At 34.1% G+C, this 17208-nt stretch overlaps 1 protein-coding gene across 2 annotated transcripts in view; it reads left to right on the forward strand.

Moving 5' to 3' along the window:
* LOC129804908 (proton-coupled amino acid transporter-like protein pathetic) overlaps nucleotides 1–17208 on the forward strand; it is a 45486-nt gene that overhangs the window by 3537 nt on the left and 24741 nt on the right. Inside the window, exon 1 of one of the 2 annotated variants that reach the window (XM_055852676.1) lies at nucleotides 12869–13572. The exons of the other annotated variant lie outside the window; for it this stretch is intronic. Coding sequence (XP_055708651.1) covers nucleotides 13516–13572 — 57 coding nt within the window. The 5' untranslated portion in view covers nucleotides 12869–13515. Of the gene's footprint in view, nucleotides 1–12868; nucleotides 13573–17208 lie in introns of those variants that run through there. 2 annotated transcript variants of the gene reach the window in all.

Consider the following 17208-nt stretch of genomic DNA (forward strand, 5'->3'; position numbering starts at 1 on the left):
GCATGAACGTTCGAAGGGAGAGTACTTTCCCCTATTGACGAAATGTCCGAGTTTTGAAGGCAGTGCTGGAGAGAAAATTAGGAGCATGTTAATGAACACAGGATTGACTTATAGGGGGGTGTCCTGATAATCCCAAATATCTATGTATAACCGTTTGAGTTCTAGGTGTGGTAACGCCAGGGCAGTCGGACAAACAACGTGACATAATTTCTCGGAAATTGTCTGAAATGCGAAGAAATGCTGAGAAAAGTGGTCCCCGGAAAATGGAAGTAGTCTCTGTCGATCAGTGACATGGCTAATTTAAAAATCGTCATAATTCTAAACTACGAATGATAATCATCTTAATATTTTAAACTTATAGTTAACCGTTCTCTGTATTTTTTTGGACACTGAATGGGGTTTATGGATAGAAAAACTTTGCCTTACTAGCTCTAAATTATAAATGTCTCGGGTTTAAATCTATTTTAAAAGTAACCAGTAATTTTCGGATATTAAGGGTGTTTAAATCCAACTTGTAAGCTTCATGGCACCGTATTCCACAGGGAATGAACCTGACAATCCTATCACTGTATAAGTAAAAAAGTAAAAATACTTCAAGTGATCATGTACCGTAATTTAAAATAGTAAATTTTTCGCTTATGTCTGAGAAGGAATGAAATATTTATTCAATGGTTAAGCTCTGTGCGCAGCATCTAATTTCCCGATATACATATTTTTGTTTATTAAAAGAAAATGAAAAATCGGCAAAAATATTTTTTTACCATGACCATTGGGATGTCTCCATCATTTATTAATTTGAGGGTAGAGAATGTGGCTAAATTTAAAATTTGTTTTGATCTAAAGTTTCCGCACGTCATGCGGATAAATACACACACCTCCCGCGCCTAGAAAAATAAAACAAGGCGTCAGATGAACCTAACATGTGTAACACACACATTTGTAACCTCGTGCTTCGGCCTTATTATGATTCCCGATATCAAGCCTAATTCCATTCATACTCGACTCTGACCATCCTGATTCAAGAACGACGCACAAAACTTGAAATTCGTTGGACTTGGCGCATGATGTTGCGAAAGATGTTCCACAATCAACTTCACAATTGAGACAAACGTCCGAAAATGTCTCAATTAATTGATGGATGAACTGGAGTGCCGGAGAAAAATTGCGCATCCTCGTAAACTTTTTCCTCTTGGTGTGACGTGAGAGATATTAAAAGTTTAAAAATATTTTGAGGGTCATATTCACTATTATACGACGGATGAGGATGTAATTTTATGAAATTTAAGTGGGGACTTTTAAGTCATATTTATCACAATCTTCTGTAACTTCAAACAATTGGTTGTTTTATGCGTCTCTAATTTTCCTCTATCAGCACCATTTTGCAAAATATGAACTTTTTCCAGTAAATCACCAATGTCACAAATATTTTTCCACAATCTATCTTTGGAACCATGTTTAGATTCGTGATCATATCACTGAACACCAAATCACATGCCTTCAATGTGTAAATTCGTCTAAGAACACACACTCATTGAAGATTCTTTTCCACGAAAAACTCCATGAAAACGTCACGGAAAAAGAATATATTACACGATTAGCCATCGGCGGCTGAATGTAGATTGACTGCTAATTAAATTAGCTACCTATTGACTTTCCCCCACAAAACATCTCTTTCAGCAGTGTTGAATATTTATTTGCTGATTTTATTTATGCGGAAAATTGTAATATGTGGAAAATGTTCTCGTGACAAACAATTCTCACCAGCTTCTGCAGTTCATATGTACTTTTCTAATTTCCCTAAGACACATGGAGATTTTCCTGTAAACAATTTCATTAGAATTATCGTACTGATTTTACAGTAGTCATAAGAATAAATGGAATTTCCAATAATATAAGTTTTTATCGTTAATTTCATATTTTTCCTGGATTTATGAAGCTCTTTTTTCACAATTTTTTTGCATTGTATTAGTTTCACAAACATATTATTCTTCTTAACTGGTTTTCTTTGGATTCTATACTTATAAATAACTGAGAAGAAAAATATCTTTATAATGTTTCATTAGAATTATATTTAGAAAACCAAATTTGAAAAGAATTTTAATGTGACAAAATTTATTTACAATCTGTGGAAAAGTGTTTTAGAATTCATTTCTTGAAAAAAAAAAATGACTTAGTATTTATTGCAATTATTTAAATTGTTTATTCGTAATAAGAGAAACAAAAAATATTCAAAGAGTGTTAGAACTTTCTACAACGTTCTTTTTGATTATATTATTTTTTTAAAGTTTGATGTTTATGCAATTTTTCGATTTACGACGTATTTAAAATTATTTAGAGAACACCTAAAATATTATTCAAAATAACGGGGATATAATAAAATTAAATTTTAGATAAAAAAGAATTCTTGGTTCTAAAGTAAAGTACATATTATTTGAGAATCTGTTTATATTACATAATGAGATGGTAAAGCGTCCCAGTAAAGGGGTAGATAACTGTGTCGCTTACGGTTCACGGCACATCTGCGGATTGTGCCGATTTTCCGATTTCGCACGATTTTTGTAGATCTTGTGCCGGTCTGCCGACTAAGTCTAGAAAATTACAGAAAGTTCCGCTTTCAATGAAATTATCAGAACCTAAAAATATCCCGCGAATTCTCTACAGTGACACAGAAAAATTGCATACCCACAGGAGAGGTCTTTGGAATGAGTTGCGGAAACACCGTAATGTACGTAATGTATGCAAAACATTTTAGGCGCCAATTTTTCAGCCTATTTTCAGACTATATTAAAACTATTTGCATGCATTTAAGGGCATTTCAAAAATTATTTTACAAATGAATGCCCAGTAGTAAGCAATTTATATCAATTTTCTTCAATCCGTTTTTACTCAAGCCGGAACTCCCTGCAGTACTTTCAATACAGTACATTAAAATTTACCACTGGAATTGTCTGTAGGAAATTTATGATGTTACACAAGTTTAAATGAATTCTCTACTTCATAAGAGTGAACTGATACTTAAATTTCCCGATTCTTCACTAAAATCGTGCCGATCTGCCGATTTTCCGTAATGAACACGACAATCTGCCACTTTCTGGTCAAATTATGCCTTTTGAATTTTTAGTAAAATAATAATGCCGATCGCCGCTCACGGTTCACTCTCAGAGCCACTTATTCACCCCTTGGTCCCAGTTTTGCGGAATGCTCGAACTCACGAGATAGAGCTCAACGTGAATTAGTTTTCGCATGATTTTTTCGTGTTTGATGATCTTCTAGAGATCAAATTCATTCATATATCACAAAAGTATTTAAAAATCAAAAAAAATCTGTACTTAAACGATTCATTACCGATGAAGACCGTGCAGCCGGGTTCGAAATTTCAATACTTTTCCAAAAGATTGTGAAAACTGCTCTTTCTTGGAGTTCGAGCAGTTAAAATCCAAAATTAACCAAATCGGTTGAATAAAAGGGCCCTCCAAAGTAGTTGATCTTCAATAATTCGAAATGGAGAATTCTCACCTGGACTACCTCTAAAACATATCCGAAAATCATTGAAAAGCTTGAGCCAATTTTGAGAAAAACCGAAAAAAATTTGGTTTAGGAGGGGATGGACGGAGGTGAGGGATAGGAAAAAACGTTTAGAGATATTGTTTTTCAATTGGGGGTCATCGCAGACCGGAATTCGATATCTCTTACTATTTAACCTCCAGAACGGTCACAAGTTGAAAAAAAGACGATTATATATAACTGCTCTCTCTTTGAGTTCTAGCAGTTGTTCTGTTTCTTTATTGACACAATCATTCTGAAAGAAAAACTTGTATTATTTCTTGAAAGTTAGTCTAATAAAGCTTAGCTTAATAAAATGTGTCCATGATAAAATTATTGACAAGAAAAATCTTTTAAAATCAAAAATCACTGTGAAAAAAGAAAAATATTTTTAGAAACCTTACTTCATTGTAAAATACTCAGGGAAACATACATAACAGAATATACAGGGGAATCAGTGGCGCAATAGGCAAGACCGTTGGCTCTTGGGCGGATCGATTCCCCGGCTCGATTCACTGTTGTGAGTTCGAGTCCCGCCCGGTGCAAATATCTGAATGTTTAGAAAAAGACATTTTCACTGTGATATAACGTAATAAAAATGCACCGCCTCGCCCAACAACTCCGGGAGCATGGAAGAAGCATTCACCACACTACGGGAAGGCGCTCCTGGGCGGTCTACAATGGACTTCGCAGATTCTTCCAACACGGGATATGACATTGTAAAAATGATTACCTTGTAATAGATATCTCGATACGATTAATAATAATTGTAAAATACTTAAGATAAATTGGATTTTTATTTAAATTTTTGATTATCAATAATTTGCAGCTTTTTCTTGATTCCTCTTATCAAGTTCTTCACGAATTCATCAGACAATTTTATTCCATTTTTTCTTGAAGTCTTTCAAACAGTTAGCAGGTAAAACATAGAGCTTACTGTGTAGGCTTACTACCGTGCATACTTTTCAAAATATAATAGTATTGGTTATAAAAAAAGTTACAGTGTTTATTGTTTTTACAGATTAATGGAATATTTTAGCTGAGTTTCAAAGTTTATAGAAAATTTCATTGATTTTTTTCGGTTTAGTACCATCCCAGATTGATATAAGTTAATAAATCTGAAGACTTTTTGTTTCATTCATCCAATCATTAAACCATTCTAAAGTTATTATAAATTAACTTTAGAAAACGCTTATTTTTGCTGTAGTTCGCTGTAAATTTTTTCCTAAAGGAAATTAACCGCAATTTTGATTAGAGAAAAATGAGATTCCAACGAGAACCAGTAGAGTAATTACTAAAAACGAAAACAGAAAGTTAGAAACACGTGTAGTCTATTTTCTTTTAATCCACGATTATAAAAATGAATTGCCTGTTTTAGTATCTTCTTTAATGACGTTGAAAGAATTTTTTTGCGAATTGTTCTAACTGTGGTGGTAAAATGAGAAAGTTCGTTGGTAAGAAATTTTCCTATAAAACTCTGCAAGTTGCTATGAAGTTGAGACACGCGATGTTGCCCTTGTCCTTAGCGCAGAAGTTTTCTTTTAGGGTATAAAGTCAGAGGATTCGGCATTGTTAACCTTCATTGGTGACTTGCAAATCGAAGCTATAGGGCAGGAAAAAGAGTATAAATCTGGTGGTTTTCAATTTTGTCAAACTTTGTGCTGTGATAAAATTCTGTAATTAACTTCTTACCTTCATTTTTCACCAACACAAAAAAATCTGCGCAATTTGATATCAGTTATCATGAATTCTGGTGTGATTTTCCATATAGAAAAGATGCCGAAAAGTGTGAAATGGAAATATTCCATTACTGATGATGATCAATCAATTTTTTTTTGGCAAAAGCTAAATTTAGCATTAATTTGATCAATAGCCAATACCTATTGGTGCTGAACAATAATTTTAATTTGTTGATTAAATATGAACAACACCATGTGATTTTAGATCGTGTTAACATGTAGTTAATATCTAGAATCAATCATGAAGACACCTCTCAATTGTCGTATATTGCAGAAAAACATAAATATTTATAGTGATTAAAAATCACAGTCAATTGATATTGTTGATTTGAATGGAAATGTTATATTTTTAGCACGAGTTACGGCGAATTACCTCTGTTTTTGTATTCAACCAACATTCATAGAACACATGTAAAAATATTCATCATTGTCTTACCTCATTATTTACACAAAAAGAAAGAATGTTGGTGCAACGGAATGACGGAAAAAGCATTTCTTTTTGGGGTTTACTTTCCTGACATTCCTGGTGAAAGAAATCAATTTAGAGGGGATTACTGAAAATTCCACTGAAAGAGAATGATCATAAAACATTTACATATCTGTCAGAATTTGATTGATTGCCAAGATAAAACGTTGAACTATCGCTTATGTAGTCCATACAATCTCGCAAACTTAAGCTTCTGCAAAAGCTTTCGATGGAGACGCCTAGTAATTGCTACATACATACATGTCTATTTATGCTCGTGGTAGAAATAACTAATAAATCAATTAAATGTTTTGCTTAATTGAAAAATTATCTCACCTATATTGACGTTATCGTCAGATTTGAAATTTTGTTGTGGTTTGTCATTGTCACAATTGCGCTTTTTTCCCTTGAGAGCCTTGCAATTGTTCATTCAACTGGATTTTTTTGCACTTAAACTTCCGTTTTTGTGTTCCGGAGAAAATATTTTCTCACCTGTTGACGTCATACAGTCAACAATGATGATTTTATTGCAATTTTTCCATGACTACGAAGGTTCATTTGCTCTGTATTCGAATTGAAATGCCTTTCCAATGAGAAAAATGTTGATACTGGAGTATGCGCGATAAGGGGCGCCAACTTATAGCGCCTCCGATTTTTTTTCTACGCTCTATATTGTGTTATATTTAGTTCGCAATGCTTACAAATGCTGAATTTCATTAATACCTAGACGAGTGGTTGAAAAATAAGCAAATTTATGAACAAATTTGGACTAGGGTAAGTGTGCCAAATTCCGGCCAGCTTGCAATTTCGCCCACCTTTTTTGTTCCTCGTATTTCCATAAACTTTTAGATTTTACATAGGGTAAGTGTGCCAAATTTCGCCATAGTTGCATGCAAGTGCCAAAGTCTCAAGTTTTAAATGTAATATTATTAATACAAATTGAATATTTTTATTACTTCTTCTTAAGAAGTGTTGCTTGGAACCTTGTAGACAGTACATCGTCTTTATTTGCTCTAATATCATTCTTAATACATTTTAAAATAAATAAAAATGTTGACATATCTTTGGTGCCCTATTTCGGCCACCTTCATTCTCATACTTCTTTGCCCATCGGGAATTCTTCAAATGTCTTTTTCACGTGATTTCGTTTGTGGAAGCTGCATTTTTTGTTATTGTTTTGCACTGTATATTCTATAGAGTATGTAAAAACCAAAAATTCATGAAAATTCGAGGAAGAAAAAATGTAGCCGGAATTGCAAGCTGGCCGGAATTTGGCACACTTACCCTACTTTAGAGATTATACAATGCAAAAGAATAACAAAAAATGTAGCTTCGACAAATGAAATGACGTGAAAAAGACATTGGAAGATTTCCCGAAGGGCAAGAAACTATGAAAATCAAGGTGGCTGAAATAGGGCACCAAAGCTATGTCTATATTTTTATTCATTTTAAAATGTATTAAGAATGATTATAGAGTAAATAAAGACGGTAAAATCTTTACAAGATTCCTAGCAACACTCGTTCAGAAGAAAGAATAAAAAAATCAATTTGAATTTAAAATATTACATTTCAAACTTAAGACTTTGACGCTTGCATGCAACTATGCCGAAATTTGGCACACTTACCCTACATCAGTCTACACAGAAAAAAAAATATAAAATTGTTTGTAAATGTTTGTGAATTTCTACTGGGCACTAACGAAATACTCGTAAATCGTATAACCTATAAACAAGTTCGTAAAAGTTCGAACTGTTCCACAAACATTGTACGTAAGATGATCATTTGACGAGTTTATTTTGTACTTTTACAAAAAAGAAAAAATAACTTGATGGGTATTTTTGTTCTTTTACGAACTTTTGTACGTACATGTGCGTAAGCACACAAAAAATGTTTGTAAAATTTTACTATCCTTTCGTGCAATTTGGCTAGACAAACAAAACTATACGAACATGTTTGTAAGAAAACGAAAAATACTAGTCAAATGATCATGTTATATTTTTGTTTTTCTGGTAAAAATTTACGAACAACTGACAAAATTTCACGAACATTTTTTCGTTCAAGAAAAAGAACAAGAATGCTCGTCAAGTGATCATGTTACGAACAAAGTTTGTGAAACAGTACAAACTTTTACGAACTTCTTACTTGGTTATACGCTTTACGAGCATTTTGAAATTCACAAACATTTACGAACAATTACGAAAAAATATTTCTGTGTATAAAAAATTGCCCAAGCAAAAGAAAATTAATAAATTAATTAAACAGCAAGCAATTCCACGAAAACCTACTTTAACATTTAACCTGAATGGCACAAATTGTCAGAGCTTCTCAATACTTGAACACGTTTTTGGTGACTCACATTATCCGAATATCTTTTAATCTAATGAAGTAGATAGAATTTTTACTTAATTTCAGTCACATGACTTCTTACTCATATTACCCATACAGTTGAACAGAAAAAAGTGGAAAAAGCCTGTAAGGAAAAAACTTTGCATTTGGCATAATGTAAATATTGTTTCTTTTAAAATGTTTATTCATGTCATTATTTCGCTACTTTGCCAATTCAGCTGTAAGCTTGGTGGATTAGTAAAATTCCACTAAAAGAACGTCACAAAATTGAATGTGATTTATGTGAATGAAAAGAATTTATGAAAATCTTCTTTCCACTTTTAAAAAGAATGTGCACATTAATTTTGCAAATCATACACTGAAGAAATGATCAGGGGTGGAAGTTACAGAAGTCAAGGAAACTGATCACGATAAACTGGCAATATCACGGTCTCTCTATAATCACATAGGAAAATGTTATCAGAGTAAATATCTGATAACTTTGGTACACCTTGAGGAAGAAGTTATTGATTGATTTAACAATTAGAGAAACATCTTAATTCGTGGCGTAATTTGTAGCTTTAAATATACCATATATTTACAAAGATACAACCAGTTGCGAATAATGTTAAAACAGACAAAACGTAAACACTGAAACTTCTGTGGAAATAAATTCAAAGAATATGAAAAATTCTAACAAAATTTAATGGCACTATACACGAATATGCATTCCTGAGTTCTGGAATCATTAAGAAAATTGTAAATATTTTGATAATAAATTAATAGATTCTTAGGAATTAACACTAATGGATGAAAACTTGCTGATGATACTGTATAGGTATGGGAAAGTGCCCATTGCCCATGATTTGTACGATCCTAAGCTTCGTAATGACTAAATTTTTCATATGGGGAAGTGGGGCACCTTTGAAAGTGGGGTACATTTGAAATTGAAATTAAAAGGAAAAATTTAGTTTCCCTTCCTTATACAACTCAAATAATAGCCCAGTTTCTGAACTTATACTGAAATAGAATTTGAAATATAATATTTAGTTTTCAAGGTTTTGGAGTTTACTTAAAAAAAAAAACAAAAATTACAAGTAAGGTTACTCCACTGAATTTCGGCCAGCTGGCAATCTCGATCACTTAATTTATTTCTTGAAATTCCATAAATTTTTAGTTTTTTCCTACTCTAGATGTTATGCAATAAAAAAAAAAACAAAAAATACCATCTCTACAAATGAGATGATATAGAAAAGCCCTTAGAAGGGTTCCGGAAGAGCAAAGAACTATGAGATGATGGCTGAAATATTACTCAAAATAATGTTCATATTTTTATTCATTTTAAAATATATAATATTAAGAGTAATTTTAGAGAAAACAGAGACTATCAATTACCTAGAAATTCCAAGTAAAGATTTAAAATATTACATTTTAATCTGAAGATTTAAGTCCTTTTACATGCAACTACGCCGAAATTTGTTAAGATTCCCCTAGTTTATTTCAATTAGGTTTGTAGGTTCAAGTGTTCCAGCATATAGGATGGAGGGAAAACCCATTAGATAAGGAAATTTTATTGGAAGTTTTGTCAAAATATTAAAATTTATTGGGGAAATTAAAACACGGATTGACCTTTGAGCTTTTCTCTCCTTTTCTCTCCTTACGACGTTTCGGAGGTTTCGTAAGGAGAGAAAAGGAGAGAAAAGCTGAAAGGTCAATCCGTGTTTTAATTTCCCCATAATCCAGTAGTGACCGAATTCTTAATTTAAAATTTATTCAATGTATCAATTTTCAAGGTTTGTTCAATATTTAAGGTTCAGATACCAAATTATATTCAGAGAGTCAATAGGGTCATGGCATTACATATCGCGCCCTTATTTATTACCTATATTTGTAAAAATCTTCAACTTTTGTCAAAAAATAATTTCGAAAAACCATAAAATTAAGCATATGTAGTGTATTATGATAGCACCACAATCTTTTTGGATTTTAAAATCATTTTCTGGCAAAAATTACGACAAGGCCAAAAATAAAGACAGGCAGACAGGCCTTAAGTAATGTCGTTGCGCTAGGTGTATCTTTGACTCTAATACAAACTTCAGATATGTTTTGGATAATTTTGACTTGGATTATTATTATTATTAGTCGTATCGAGACACTTTATTTTTGGTATTATTACAAAGTGCCTCGTGATGGAAGAATCTGCTGATTCTCCCAGGAATGCCTTCCTCGCAGTGTGGATGCATCTTCCGCTCCTGAAGTTTTTTGGGCATAGACGGTGCATTTTATTCCGTTTTATGATATGTGAAAATATATTTTTCTACACATTCAGTTGCTTATATCGGGCGGGATTCGAAATCACAAATGTGAGTCAAGCCAGGGAACTATCCCGTCTGACCAAGTAAGCGTGGATTATAGCCTCAATTAACCCCTATCTTTCATACCTTACTTTTAAGAAGCTCCCATACAAAATACCCCTTACTAAATATATGTGAAGGACACTGTTTTGCGTTCATGGTGGTGAGCAGCGGAACTAAGAAAATTATGTTGACGGCCTTGTTGCTCACCTGTCAGTGATAAGATGGAATATTTTCCAATCATTTTATTTCTTTTTAAAATTCTCGCAAAGATTCTCAGTGATTTTAGTGGTTTTTTAAATAATAATAAATGTGCGTGGGTGCGTTTCGTATAGAGAAAAGTGTCGTGGTAACTATAAACAAATTTCCAATCTTGAAATACGTGTTTTTATTTCCTTTCGGGGGTATTTTTTAGGAGACAATTTTTTTCAGAATAGTTATTGCTTTTCTAAAGTGTTAAATCGTTCATTCTGGTTAAATAAAACATATCCCTATCTTTGTAGCTTCTATAATTTATATAAAATTTGAAGGTGAAATCAGGATGTGAAATTGACAGTTTCATTCCACCGCCATTGATATACGTGGCAAGATTCAGTCCTTAATTTGTGCCTACCACTCGGATCTTGCCTATGAGGGCTAAAATAGTGCCTAAAGCTGGGTGTTAATTAATGGCTCAAGGCTGGGTCCCCCTTACCCTGTGTCAGACGGGATCCGCCAAAGAGCTAATGGTCTTGCCAGTTGCGTCACTGAGATCCCCAACTTGGATTGATAAGGGAAAATGATCAACTAAATTTCTAAAAACTTATTGACTAACTGTACTAACCCGTACTTTGAAGATCACTATGGTTAACAATGTTCCGTACAATAGACCCTCGCTTATTCGTGCAGATGGATTAAAAAGTCACACGGATTAATTTGGATTGAAACACAATAAATCGTTTAAAATTAAACGATTTTTTGTTTACGTAGGAAGTTCGTGGAGTGAATCCTTATCTGACCTAACCTGACTGAAGGTTAAAGAAAGGTACTAAAACGACTACAATCTCCAAAGTCTGATTAATACGTTAACAAAATTTTTAAAATTCAACTTTTGCCCGGATTATTTCATAAGAGAGAGCTTCCTATAGTTTATTTTCGTTTCTATCACCTTAGTTTTCGTACTAGTTCTATGTTAAGAACCTGGCAATAAAATATATATCTGACCATAATTTTAGGATTCAAAGATTTTTTTTTTAATTTCGAATTCTTGTTATTAGATTCATAAAGAGTAAAACCTAATTCAGACTAGAGATTTAGTCCAGTTTCCGAAGATCTCAAATTCCAAAATAGCAACCAATTTTATTAGTAATAATCTAGTCCTGAATTTTTTTTTCAAAAATTTTCACTAAAATAAAAATTTAAAGCATTACAGCCATATGGCTAAGCCCGTCTTCAGACTAGAGGTTTAACCTAGTTTCCGAAGGTCTCAAAATCCTAATTATTAACCAATTTAATTTGTTCTTTTTTTTCAAAATTTTCCGAAAATTTTCGACTGATAAGAACTTAGGAGAAGTTAAGCATTTTGGCTAAGTCTTAGGTCTGAAGTCCTTATAACCCTTGGATCTGAAGCCCGTGTAACCAAAGAAAGTTTTTCAACACTAGTTTTTGTATTTTGAAGCCTTTTCAACTTTCTGTTTAGAATAGGGGTAAGAGTCTCGCATAATGGGGAAATGGTATGTTGCATGAGATAATAGGTATTGCTCGTGTTTAAATTTCTGGTCATAATTTTTATTTAACTTCTGTTAAAACACATTAGGGGAAACTGGGGCACCACCAAACACGGGGTAGCACCAAACACTAATTTTTATTTCTAAACTACTTGGACTATCTCGACCATTTCTTCAGTAGACAAGCATCCCTATAATGCCTATAAATTTATATAAGTCTTGTCCTCTGAAGTCGACTATCTGAGTAAAAAATCGCAGTGTTTGGTGCTACCCCATGTTTAACCTATATAAAAAGTTTTCATTTTTAAGAACGAATATGAAAAATTGGTCTAGAAAAAGGTCATAGTCTATTTAGTATAGGGCGTACAGTGATATACCAAACCGTTTAGTCATTCTAATTCTGGTAATCTCCGCAAGGAGGTGTTCGTGTAGTGCAAAGTGCATCCTCAAACCATTGGTTGAGTATCGAATATGTCAAAGAAGCAGTTGCAGAGGGTGGTATATCTGGTTAAAGCCACGCAATTAGCAGTTTGCCGAGTGGCAGTTTCGGTATGTGAAACGAGATCGAGCACCATCTCGAAAATTCACCACATTCACACCACACACATACATGATTCAGAGAGTGTATATGGATTGCGCAGTGGCTTATGTCGTGATGTGCTATCGTGAATGCAATGGCCATGTGTTGGGACCGTATGGGTAGCCGATGGTATATATATTGGTCTGCACACAAGTGTGAGGCACAAGTGAAGAAGTAAAGGCACATGCCGTGGAAATCGGCATTCTATTTTGATATTCGCTGATTAAGAGACTCTCATTCCTATTTAGAACAGCTTGAAAAACGGTTGTACGAGTATCAGTGAAATTCCTCGAAACGAATCTGTCGCTCTATCGCCATTGAACTAAATTGATTTGCAAAGCGCCACATCCACCGGATAATTACATTTAAAAAAAAATAAAAATCTTGAACTTTTTTTCCTCATAATTTTTTGACCATTTTGGAAAGAAACAAATACTTCTCTTTTTGTCCCAAAACTCGGATTGTAACAGACAGAAAGAAATACTTCTTGAGACATATTGAGCTCTGTGATTTTTTAAGGTGTGATTCGAGTGGTAAATTCTGTGTTAATCTTTTTGAGAGATTAGCGAAAACGTAAAAGCGATTAATGTGGCAAAAGTTGAAATTTAAGTGATACTTAAGGACTTCTGAAAAAAATTATTCAAAGAAAGTCTCCAATTGGACTGAGACAAAAGACAGATTTTCTCTTGCATTGCACGGACATTGAAAAGAGAAACGCTCGTGAGTGTTTATTGTGCTAGAGACAATCCCAAAATACAAAAACCTACTGTTTGGAGGGAATTTATCCGGAAAACTGACCAAGATGGATCGAATTCACAAAAGTTCTTCCAAAACGCCACTGGCGCCAACGGAATACTCTGTAAGTTACAAAAATGCTTCATTTCTCCTCACATAAAACCCCTCAAAAGAATCATAATTTTTTCGCGGCTTAAATGATAATATGCGGGAAGTGATAAAAAAAATTCCACCAAATATTTTTTTCCATGTACGGGGAAAATTCCGATTAATCGTGAGCATGAATCAATAAACCGCGTATCAGCAGTGCTGCCTGTTACTGTAATCATTCTGGATTTTGCAGTGTCTTATGTTAGCTGGCGCCTTGAAGTTTTTTTTTCCTCTTTCAATTAAATAATGGAAAATTTCCCCCTACACCAAAAAAAGACAAGAGCTATGAGTTATATTTTCTTAATGTCGTCACGTGCTAAAATTTTTTTCCGTCTCAATAAGACAGAAATTGGGCCTGATAACGTCTATTTTCACGTCCACACTCGTGAGGTTACATAAAATGCCTTATCAGCGTACTTGTGCAAGCGATAAAAAAAGGGAAATAGTTTTATATTTCGTGATGGAAGTTAAAAAAAAAGAAGACTGATAAAATATTCACTCGTGAACAAATTTCAATATAAACTTGATTAAATATAGACAAGAAGGAGGAGTCGACTAGCGATCTCTATATAGAAAATTCTTCATTGGTATTTGTGCATATGATCATGAGAAATTCTATTCTCTGTTCTACCTCTATGAAAATCAACCCTTAGTATCAAGGGTGATTTCCTGGACTCAGACAAACCGGTAGAAAATTCCAGACAACGTTTTTCCAATCTCCATCGACCTCCTGCAGCTATTTTCTATCCCCCAAAAGATTATATTAATGCTATAGTCTCCGCACTCGAATGTTGATGGCGCTAGTGAGGCAACTAAAGGCGAGCATAGTTTTGCTGCTTAAGTAAAAAAAAAGAAGAAATAAATAAAAGAAGAAGTATATTTATAGCTCTGCTCTCTCACTCTCGGTCCCATCTGTCACAGTATGAGTGAGTGGAAAATTCCGTTCGCGAAATAAGCGAAAACGCATTCTGAGAACATCAACCCAGAGAGAGCCAAAGACACTCTACCTTCCTTACATTCAATACCCGATGTGTTGGCTCGAACAAGCATAAAAGAAAAGGCAGCAAAAGCATCAGCATAAACCTACAGGGTGATCCCGACTAATCTCCGTCTGTGATCATTCTTGCGATCACCATTAGATCTTAGGCAGAGATCACACCTTCGTATTGCACTTTTGGAGTCTCCCTCTTTCCGGCCACTTGCTTAAAATATCTATTAATACCTTCCACTCTCTCTCGATCTCGCCAATTATTCTGTCCCAGTATTGTTCCGCATTGAAGGCAACTGCCAGTTTGTGGAACGGTTGAAGCCCTAATGACATATTAGGTCTGTTTGGTAGATTAGGTCGATTGAGTTCACTAACCTCTTCAGCATCTTTTGTTACGTAAAATTGGTAACGTTTGTTACATTAGCTAACACGAGTTTCAATTTAAAGGCTTAATAACGTTCGATTAAGCGACATTCAGACTAGAGGTTTAGCCTAGTACGCACAAAGATGGACTACGGTGATTTCCAGTTAAAAGGTAGTCACCGGAGATATATCACTAAAGGGTTTAGCTTAGTTCCTGAAGGTTATTTTTATGCGATCATGTTATTATTGTTGTTATATCCCTTGATGGAATAATCTGCTAGGTAAATTTCGTCGGTTGGATCAGCAACTATTCTAACTGCATTTGCTTTTCGTTCCAAATGCCACGTATCGGTGCGTCGTTTACAACTAATGCAGACACAAAGCAAACGCAGTTAGTACAGTTACTGATCGAATTGACGATTTGTAGATCGCCCAGGAATGCCTTCCCCGCACAATTGATGTTTTTGCTGTGCTCTTATTGTCTAAATTGACTAAATCAGGCATTCAGATCTTCGGGTGGGACTCGAACTCACAACTAAGAGCCAAGCCGAGGATCATCTCCCGCGTGATCTAACGTTCTTATCTATTGCGCCGCGAAATTCCCCATTAAACAACATGGATAGGAGCCTTGATAGACTTGAGGAATAGCCGAGAGACGACTTAGCGTAATTGTTTTTTTTTGTTTCCCCCCTTACCTACCCCCCTTACCAAGGTCTTAGGCCTTGAGGCCTATTTTGACCAAAATCAAATGTTAAGATATCCGAAATACATTCATCTATGTATTCAAAAATACCAAATCGTCGATCAATAAAAAAATTTTCTTATCAACTGGTAAAAATAAATAAATAAATAAATAATAGATATGAATTAGGACCTTACACATCACTAGCCGTGTTAAGCGTAATTGTATTCGAAATAATGGTTAAACCGTATTTCTATCATTTCACACTAAGCCGTCTCTCGGCTTAAGTCGTAAGTGTTGTCTAGAGCATAAGCCTTGTGTGAGATTCAGGCGGTAGGATTAGAGATTAGACATATGACTTAACTTCTTTAATTTCTCATCTTGATTTATTTGAATTTAATTCAAAATCCGACGCCCACCGGAGGGACATTCTGTTCCAAAATAAATCAAGTCCACATTCATCGTCGAATCATCACCCTACAATTAATTTCTTATCAATCAAGACTGTTTGGAAAATTTTGACTTAGACTGGATGATAAGGGTAAATGAAAAAATGTTAAATTGCTTGTTATTTAGGATATCGACATTCTCAGAACCAGGGATAAACCTCTAGTCCGAAGATCGCTTTAGATCTGAAGCCTCTAGAAGATTACCAAACTCTTAATATCAATCTGCTTTAATGAATTTTACGACTTTGACGATTTAAGTCATATCTAAAAATTGGTCTGAAGGGGTCTTTCTTAATGAGTATTGCAAAACTGATCCTTATCAACTAAAAGATATTTAACTAAGTAGTCTCCTTTGTCTGGAATATAATTGAACAATATTGAACTTCTATTCTATGAGAAGATTTATCCGTGGTCTTGCAAAGTTCGGGTATAATTTCACTGCTAGTGGTAATGGCCCAACAGGAATTCCTCCCAACAGGACTGATTCATTTTACAACTCTGATTTTTATTAGGGCCAAAGTATTTAATATCGATCTCAAAGAAATTAACGCCTTAACCATTTTTTGATTCGCTTACGCTAAGCGTTTTCTTATAATATTGAAGTGGTGTACGGTCCATTGTGATCCTTAAAAAAGTATGATGAAATCATCATACTTTTTTAAGGATCACAACTGCCTTTGCGTCAGTTTTACTCTTCGGATCCGCAGCACCTAGGTCTTCATTTGAGCCCATTATGCGGCCCCTTATTCTCACATTCTGATTTACGCCTAGCGTAGACATAGAATTGCTTTACCTTTAACCTGTCTCATATTTTTGGATTAGTAGCTGTAAAATTTATATCGGTCAAGGTTTGTTATTTTATGGATTTGATTCAGCCTTAATTTCTAAAACAAAAAAAAAGTTAATGTCTATCACCTTTTGCGATACCCCTCCATAGACGTTAATCACTATATAACAAAATAAACATTCTTAAGGGGAATAGCCACCACATCGAGAGATGCAAATAAAGTAAATTCAAAGAGCAACTTAGCGTTAAAACGTTATGAAAAAACTAATGCTAAATAAGTATATTTTGATACGGTTTCTAAAACAACATCTCATACTGTTTGATGCGTTCTGTTACGATTG

This window comes from Phlebotomus papatasi, chromosome 2, assembly GCF_024763615.1.
Source record: "Phlebotomus papatasi isolate M1 chromosome 2, Ppap_2.1, whole genome shotgun sequence".
In the NCBI taxonomy this organism is placed as follows: domain Eukaryota; kingdom Metazoa; phylum Arthropoda; class Insecta; order Diptera; family Psychodidae; genus Phlebotomus; species Phlebotomus papatasi.